Source organism: Pelodiscus sinensis, chromosome 6, assembly GCF_049634645.1.
Source record: "Pelodiscus sinensis isolate JC-2024 chromosome 6, ASM4963464v1, whole genome shotgun sequence".
NCBI lineage: Eukaryota > Metazoa > Chordata > Testudines > Trionychidae > Pelodiscus > Pelodiscus sinensis.
In genome coordinates, this window is record NC_134716.1 from 41,857,921 (window position 1) to 41,867,315 (window position 9,395).

General features: G+C 45.7%; 1 protein-coding gene across 1 annotated transcript; it reads left to right on the top strand.

Annotated features, from left to right (window-relative positions):
- Positions 1 to 9,120, top strand: LOC102447137 (iron-sulfur cluster assembly 1 homolog, mitochondrial-like). The gene is made up of 4 exons (XM_075931794.1): positions 1 to 180; positions 2,116 to 2,169; positions 6,567 to 6,672; positions 8,539 to 9,120. The coding sequence occupies exons 1-4, from the start codon at positions 100 to 102 to the stop codon at positions 8,685 to 8,687; spliced, it is 390 nt and encodes a 129-aa protein (XP_075787909.1). The 5' UTR covers positions 1 to 99; the 3' UTR covers positions 8,688 to 9,120.
- The last annotated feature ends 275 nt before the right edge of the window (positions 9,121 to 9,395 follow it).

The window sequence follows — 9,395 nt, forward strand, 5'->3', positions numbered from 1 at the left end:
CGATGACATCACACTCCGGCCGCCATGACGCGAGCGGCGCAGTAGCGCGCCAGTGCCCGGGCCCATGGACAAGGGGCGCGGGCGGGGCTGAGGGGCGCGATGGCCTCCTCGGTCGTCAGAGCCACGGTCCGGGCCGTGAGCAAGAGGAAGATCCAGGCCAGCCGGGCCGCGCTCACTCTGGTCAGTCCCGCGGGGGCTGCGTTAGCCGCGGGGTGGGGGGAGCCGGGCCGGGGCTCGGGCGGTGGCTGCCCGGCCGCGCCTGGCGGGGGAAGAGCCGCTCCGGCCGGCGCTGAGCTGTAGCCCGGGGGGAGCCGGCTTAAAAGCTGCCCCTCCCTCTCGGATACAGAGGCGGCGAAGGGGGGGAAGGGCGTAGTCAGCAGGATTAACACGAGAGCCCTTGTTTAGCCGTGTAGTCGCCTGCACGTTGACATCTGCTCCCTGTGCGCCACGGACACTTCCTACTCCTAGTCCGAAGTGGGGGAATGCCTCTGTCAATTTTGACTTCCTTGTTTACCCCACCACGAGGGCTGGTCTTTTATTTTCCTCTACATTGGCTGCCAGTCTTCACTATGGGAGGCATTTTACTGAACTAGATGTGTTCCGTCTCTAGTATGGAATTCCTTGTCTTCCTCTGGTGAGTGAACGGCAAGTATATAAAGTAAGAGTTTGGTGGCTTTATTTTTGAAGTCAGTTGTGTGACATCTCGACCTTGACAGTAGAGATGTAATAGTGTAGTTGAGTAACTCAAATCACAGCCTCTGGGGGCCGGCCTAGTCACGGTTGGGCCCACATTGGCTGTGATTTTTTTCCCCTGGAGGTTCAGGAGAGGGTACATGCACATGCTAAATTTACTACTGATTACATGAAGAACTAAACAGTATCCCCCACATTCATGGAATACAATGACTTCAGATTATAAAGACAGTTTAAACTGGCTGAGTTTGGGCACTTGTCATGGGCAAGCAAACCAGATACTTTGTTAGCCCATGAAATGTGTTGTATTTCAAAATGAAAGTGGTACTTGCCAGCAATGTTCTCTCTAAGGTGGGCACTTGTATGGCTGCTCAGGAGAGATTCCAATGCCACTCAGCTGATTAGCAGGGCGCCCACAGGTAGGTTTTGTTTCCACTGCTGGTGCAGATTCATACATGACTCAGTGCACATAAACATTTATTCTACACATCGATGGAAACAATCTGCACATGGATGGAAAAGATTAGAAGAAACACTGCTTGCCAGTATTTTTTGGTTAAATCTAAGGTGGATGAACTGGGCACATCACAGTTTCTTCAGTAGCTCATCTTTGTGGGGCATTGGATAGTTTTTTGGGTGAGTTACAGCAGTTAGCTTATGGTCGCCCATGCAAAAGCAAATTTCCCCATCCATATTGAGAGCTAGGTCCACTGGAGAGGCGTTGTGTCTCTGCTGGGCTGTGAACTGAAGAACTTTGATTTTTCAGGATTAAAAGGGCTTTAGAGAATTAATATGATACACTTTAGGCTTATGGTTATGATCTAGGAACACTCTGAGGGAATTAACCGTTCCTATGCGCACTCAGACCATGAATGGCCCATCCCATTATGCTTCCATCTTATTGGCCTGGAGTTCCTTCAAGACCATGACTTGGTCATCTACCTTGCAGGAACACTTCTCTTCCCAAAGAAGTTTCATGCTCCCTGCCAGGAAATTAGATCCTGAATCTGTAAGGCTATCCTGTGGCACAAGCTTTTAGCCTTGATGTCTACAACTATTGTTTCAGGCCATTGGGTGGCAAAATCTATGAAAGTCAGTATATACTGTTTTCCCCAAGGTATCTTTTTAGGAAAAGGACCCAAAATATCCACATCTGCATGCTGGAATGGAACTTCTATTATGGGGAGTGCTTGGAGGGGGCTTTGACATGGTCTTGGGCCTTTCCCACCCACTAGCACACCTTACAAGACTGGATGTAGGTAGAAATGTCCTTGTCCATTACCTCTCAATGGAATGACTTTCCCAAACAATTGTGGTACTATTCACCCTAGCATGGCCTCTAGGAAGATTGTGGGCTAAGCACAAGAGCTTTTTCCTGTGCTTCCTGGCAGCAGCTGTTAATAAAATATTTTTATTTTTCAGACTCCGTCTGCTGTACATAAGATAAAACAGCTTCTTAAAGATAAACCTGAGCATGTAAGTAAAAATGGAAAGAGTTCTTGTATGCTATCCTAATATTTTTAGTGTACCTTATGAAGAATGCTTATTATTATTATTATTATTATTAATATACTAGCAGATGCTCTGTGAAATATATGATCAGTGGAAAACTGTGCAGCATGAAACAATCAGTCTGGATACTTTATTGATATGAAATATTCCTTTATAATAATAAATGCATTAATCCGACAAGATTTATTTTCACGTATAAAAATCAGAGGAGGTGGGGAAATATTTAATGACAATAAATCAACTGTCATAATCTTTGAGAGACATAAAACTCTAGCATGCATTCCTTACTTAAAAATTTTGTTGACTCCTTTGTTGACACTTTGATGAAACTAGTCTAATCTGTTGATGCCAGTTAGGTAATGATTTACTAGTATGGCAAAAGATCTTCAACTACAGGCAGTCCCCGGGTTACGTACAAGATAGGGACTGTAGGTTTGTTCTTAAGTTGAATCTGTATGTAAGTCGGACCTGGCATCCAGATTCAGCCGCTGCTGAAACTGATCAGTTTCAACAGCGGCTGAATCTGGACACCAGTTCTGACTTACATACAGATTTAACTTAAGAACCTCAGGCGTCCCCAAGTCAGCTGCTGCTGAAACTGATCAGCAGCTGATTCCAGGAAGCCCGGGGCAGAGCAACTCTGCCTTGGACTTCCTGTAGTCAGCCGCTGGTCAGTTTCAGCAGCGGCTAACTTGGGGATGCCTGGGGCAGAGCAGCTCAGGTGCTGCTGGGTTGGTCCAGTAGCGCGGCCGCTCCTCGGCGCTACTGGACCAACCCGGCAGCACCCCAGATGCTCCGCCCCAGGCGTCCTAATTCAGCCACTGCTGAAACTGATCAGCAGTGGCTGAATCAGGACGCCTGGGGCAGAGCAACTGGGGTGCTGCCGGGTTGGTCCAGTAGCGCCAAGGAGCGGTGCTGCGGGACCAACCGGCAGCGCCCCACCTGCTCTACCACAGGCCCCGGGCTTTGCTCCACGTCTTCCTGGTCTGCTGGGAGGGGCACTAGCTGCTTCCCCCTCCCAGCAGACCAGGGAGACGCTGAGCAAAGCCGCGGAGGACCCGGGCCGGACCGCAGCGCTTCCAGATCAGCGCCACGGTCCGGCCCAGGTCCTCCGCCGCTTTGCTCAGCGTCTCCCTGGTCTGCAGACCAGGGAGACGCTGAGCAAAGCCGTGGAGGACCCGGGGCCGGACCCGCGGCCGCTTCCAGATCAGCTGGAAGCGCCACGGGTCCGGTCCCGGGTCCTCCGCCGCTTTGCTCCCCCAGCAGACCAGGGAGACGGGGAGCAGCTTTTCTCGCCCCGGAGGAGGCGGGCAGCGGGACCAGGCGTCTCGCCGCTCCAGTCCTCCGGGGCGAGAAAATCCCCGTTCGTAACTGCGGATCCGACATAAGTCGGATCCGTGTAACTCGGGGACTGCCTGTATTGATATGAAGATGTTCTTCAAATAGTTTTATTAAACTTTTGAATTTCTTAAAGCAGATTATTTTATGAAGTATTATGTTCTCATAATGTTGCTCCTTCTGACATGAAGGTTGGCTGTATTTGGGGCTTTGCCAGATTATTTCTGTTAGCAGAATATCTTGATGCTAATAGTCAGATATTCCTTTCATGTGATCCTGTTTATTTTCAGAGTAACAGTACTTTGTGTATATTCCTGTATACAATAAAAACAAACAACAGGTGTTTTTTTCAGAGATCAAAATCTGAGTCTCCAGCAATAACAGTGCCCGAAAGAAAGTCTTTCTCTTATCTTACCAAGGCCACTCATGACTATCTTTCACTTTCTGCTGCCTTTCTATCACCCACACACTGCCACAAGTAACTAGTCAATCCCCCTGTCCTTGTGTTTGTAACATGTCACAAGGAACCCTTTCAGTTCACATAGTTTAGCTTCTGATTAACTTTGCCATGTGGACATTGCCTCATGATGTGTCACTCTTGTTTTCAGCTGTCACTACAAACAAGGGTATTTAATTATTGCCTATCCATCAGTTTTTACAAGGTCTGTGATTTTCATAAATTAAAGACCCTCTTAGTGGCAGCCATTAATACTGTCCAACATAATAATTACACAGATTATTTTCCTTGCTCCCTTACTTATACTTGTGTAGTAAAGATTTGATATGTAGGGTACCATATGGCTGTTCAGAAGACGGTGTCACCGTACAAAGTGTTTTCTGGTCCACGTGTTAACTATGCCTCAACTGTTGTTTATGTGGATGTTCTTTTGGTCTGACCTATGTGTTAGAATATATTGACTGACTGAATCGGGGTCAATATGGCTTGCTGGGTCAAAGCTGAGCAGACCTTAAAAATGGTAAGGACTGGATTGTAAGGGCTGGTGGTAATATAGCTAATGAAAATTGCAGTCCCTGTAATTTATTATAATCTGTGAAATAGAGATTCTCTCCACTGAGGAGCATAACAACACTGTAAAATGTAACTGTGTTTAACTGAACCTCAGACTTGCCAGCATTATGTAAATTGTTTAAATTGTTCCTACAATGAGAAGTAATCTTCTGCTTGTAACTCACAGTGACAGGCATATGCAAGATCATATACTGTGATTTTTACTGGGGAGGATGAGAGAATTTGGAACATAGAAGTCATAACATTTGGTACTCTGATCCTTTCAGATCTTGAAAGATATTCAGGATCAGGTCAGTGATTAAATGCACCTTTAGGCAGTTCTCAGACTGCTATTGGTGATTAGATAAACAGCAGTTGTCTTTTGAGTCAATACTGACCAATGTCCTAACATGTTGCTAGTTGGAATTGGACTTTCAAAAGTGTTATCTCTTGGATAAATTATTTGAATGAATTGCACTTCCTGCAAGAGTAGATAATAAGGTTGTTAAGGACTAGTCGACAAGCATTTCCCCTCCGCCCTCCTTGATTCCCCCCCCCACCCCTCCTTGCAGCCTCTATCAGAGAGGCAGCAAAGGGCGGGGGGGGGGGGGAAGGGGTACTTAAAAGTGGCAGCACCGCACAGCTGAGCTGAGCTGAGCTGGGGATCAGTTGTGCGGCACTGCTACTTTGAAACCCCAAGGCTGCATTTCAAGGGGGCAGCCGCCGCACAGCTGATCTGCTGCTCAGTTGTGCGGTGCTGCTCCTTTAAAATGCCAAAGAGCCATGGAGCTTGAGGTCAGCTGGGGACTCCCCAGCTAACCCCAGGTTCCAAGCAGCATTTCCCCAGAACCCAGGGTTATCTGGGGACTCCCCAGCCAGGGATCAGCTGTGCAGTGGATACCCCTTTGGAATGCTGCCTCGGCTTTTCAGCGGAGCCAAGGCAGCGTTTCAAAGGGGCAGCCGCCACACAGCTGATCCTCAGCTCAGCTGTGTGGCACTGCCCTTTTAAAATGCTGCCTTGGCGTTTCAAAGGGGCAGTCGTAGAGCCCAGGGCCAGCTTGGGAGTCCCCAGCTGATCCTGGGCTCCATGGCTTTGAAAGGCACAAGAGCCCCTGCTGGGGACTCTTGTACATTTCAAAGCAGGCACTCATGTGCAGCCTGGAGTCAGCTCTTGTACATTTCAAAGGAGAAATGTGGAAATTCCATCGACTTCTTGACTAGTCAATTAACCGCAATTTAACATCCTTAGTAGATAGATTAATTCTGTTATGTTAACTTTTAATTGAGGTTAGTAGAGTTAACCTCTCTAGCACCCCCATGTAATATTATTTGGATTCAATCTTCTTTGTTGCATGCTCATATGTGCTGTCATTATTGGCAGCTGTTTAACATGCATCACATCACTGTAGAACTGGCTTTTTTTCCTGTAGAGAGTGAGAGTTTTTCAGTTTGTAAAGTGCTGTAAACTAACAGTACTATATAAACATAAACTGTCACGTTTGAAGTTATAAAACCATTTGACTTTGAGGCAAGATTTTCTCATCTAACTGCTTATAAGACCAAACCCCTACAATACAGCTAGCAGTTATTCTAATGTAAGTCAAAACTATTTTTACACACTCTAGGCCTTTGTGCACAATAGGAACATTTAAATGTGTAACTTGCCATTATTTCAGACATGCATTTGATAACAAAAGTAAAATGGAAGCTGTAGTATAGATGGGACACGGGCTAACCCTGACAATATGATGATAGAAATGCATCTGTGCTGTATGTCTTTTCACCCCTATTATAGGTAAAAATTGTATCCGTGTATTGAATAGGAGTTAGCCTTCTGTTTGAGTTTATATTATGCATTTTATATTGTAAATGTTTTGACTCTCTTCTAGTCATACCAAAACCCTTCCCCCACCTGCAATAAAACCTCCTATAGAAAACATTCAGGTTCTTTATTCCTAAAATAAATTCATCCTATAAATGTAAATAAAATTTAATAAAACTCTTTATATTTCAGGTAGGTGTGAAAGTTGGAGTCCGTACAAGGGGATGTAATGGACTTTCATACACGTTAGAATACGCAAAAACAAAAGGTGACTCTGATGAAGAAGTAGCTCAAGATGGTAAGTTTTTATTTAACTATTCAGAACAATCCAAAGGAGGGGGACAGGTGTAGTATAATTTGATTATAAAATGTCTTAACTGTAATGTAGAAGAGAGAGAAGCTAGCATGTACTAGCTGCATGAACGTAATGAGGGAAATCCGTGGATACCTAATAGGACTTGTGGTTGCTATCACTTTGCAGTTCATTGTAATAGAACCTACTTGTTAAAACTTCCTGGACTAAATTAAATACTGCTGGCACAGAGGGTACAAACTGCATCCTTTTTCCTCCCCACCATATATCGGGCTGTACTATGGGTTGAAATTCTCGAGGGCTGGGAAGCAATGTTTACCCCTGCTGTTGAGATGGCAGCTTTGAGTTAAGGCTTGGGTTTCACAGGATGCTCCTTGCGCAGGCTGTTTGGTGATGCACATCCCCAGCAGGCTCTGGTCACAAGAGTTCCTTGCCAGCACAGCCTATTTCTTTTGACTAACTTTGGAGGCTTGAGGCCCCTGGCATTGCTGCATCCCAGGGTAATATTGATATAAAATGGGACTGAATATGCTAAGAGTAAACAAATGACCTTCCAAAATCCACTGCTTTTATATAAACTAATAGATACCTTTATTGGGTTTATCATTACTAGGGGCCAGTGCCTCCTGCTGTCTATGCTCGCCCAGTCCCCCTCCTACCTTCTCTCCCCCCGCTCCTCTGTCAGGGCTGCACCAACCCCGGCCTCTTGGCCCTACCAGCTGCCAGGGAGGGCCAGGGGCCACACCAGACACAGCCACTGGGGAGAGGAAGACTGGGAACTGCACCATCCCTGGCCTCGCCGCCTCCTCCCTGGCCTCTGCATCTTCCTCCCTGGCCTCCCCTTCACCTGTTCTCCCCTCCCCCCACACACACCTTCCCAACCTCTCTTCCCCACATTCCTTCTCCCCCAGGCCACAGCCAGCCCTGCTTGCTCCCCAGCCTCTGGCCACCGGAGGAGCTCCAGCCTGGAACCCTGCCCCCCACTGGGCAAGATTAGTGTGCCAGTGGGGAGAGGAATAACCCTGAGGCTCTGCACCTGAGGCCTCCCTCCATGCTCCTCGCTGTGCTAATCTTGCTGGGGTGTGTGCATGTGTGTGTGTTCCAGACTGGAGTTCCAAACGCGGCAGCTGCAGTGCGCCTGGCCCAAGCCACCAAAGGCAACGGTTCCTTGCTGGGTCCTGGAGCGTTGAGGCCCCCAGTGCAGCGAAGAGTCACTGCTGCTGTCCCCTGGCCCTACTTCAGGGGAGCTGAGGGCCAGCAGGGAGACCAAGGTGTGGAAAAGGAGAATCCTGAGCCTCTTCCCCTTCTGGGGACTCTGAGACGGGGGGGAGGGTGATGTAGAGTGAGGTGATATCACTGTGTCGCTCTTCAGGAAAACTTCCTTTAATACATAGAGAGATTGGTACTGTGTTTATTTCTTCAAATACAAAGCCAAATTGACTTATTAAAATGAGCAATCAAATCAAAATGGCCGTCTTAATCTCCAGCATCCTGCAATCTGAAAAACTTTTGTGTGTTATTGATAAATGTAGTGTTTCCAGAAGCACTAAGAAGCACTAATTCCTAGCCCCCATTGTTATAAAGTAAATTGGATGGACCTGACACCCCCCCACTAGAACACGACTAAACATTGCAGCAAATGGTTTTCTCAACTTGTAGCAGAAGCAAGAAAAGGATGAAGGTGATAACTTGAAAGAAGCAAGAAAATACAATAATTACATTGACAGAATTCTGTTTTTAGCTTCATTTTATAACCCAGTTGGCTACCAGATTGCACTGTAACACGAGTTAAAAATGAGCAAGACCTTTGTCAGATTACATAACAATTGTTTTGGTTTTGTCTCCCTGAAGGAGTCCGAGTCTTTATTGAAAAGAAAGCACAACTGACACTTCTAGGAAGTGAAATGGACTATGTAGAAGACAAACTGTCTAGTGAATTCGTCTTCAATAACCCAAACATCAAAGGAACATGTGGCTGTGGAGAAAGCTTTAACATTTGAAATCTCAGGAGTAGCACCTTGGCTTTAAACACCATAAAACACTTCATTGCTGTAGCTTTCTAAAGACATCACATTTCTTTCAGGTTTTTGGGCTTTGTAAAGTGTTCCTGCCTTTCAAGGAAAATAAAGTGAATGCCTTTTGAAAATGTAACCTGCGTGTTAAATTTCAGTATTGATGTGTTTATGCACTAATTTGAATGAACTGAGCTCTAGACAGTAAGAGCAGCAATGTGCTGTATTTTCATTGTAAAGGGAAATCTCAATATTTCTTTTCTATTTCCCTCTTCTTCACCTCTTCCAAGCCCCCCAAAAATGTAATAACACTTAATAGGCATTGTGCTTTATTTAGAAAAAAACTCTAGAACATATGTATGTATAGGCTTCAGAATGTACTTGTACTAATTTAAAAATAAAATATAAGATAGGTATCAGACAGACGCTTTCCATGTCTTCACTTTTTGCTACTTGGCTTTATTGGAAATCCTGCCTTCTCGTGCTAAATTTTTCATGTCATATCCCCAACACTGACTAATTCTTGGAATGAGCTAATTCAAATCTGAAAAATTATCACCACCCTTTAATACTGAGCTATTTTATTTCCAATATTAATATTTTCCTTGTAGCAAGCATGATCTCCTTGCTGTAATTAATACGACAAGTAGTATGGTGTTCAAGAATAATGTAACCTCTTTCAAGAATTTGAATGTT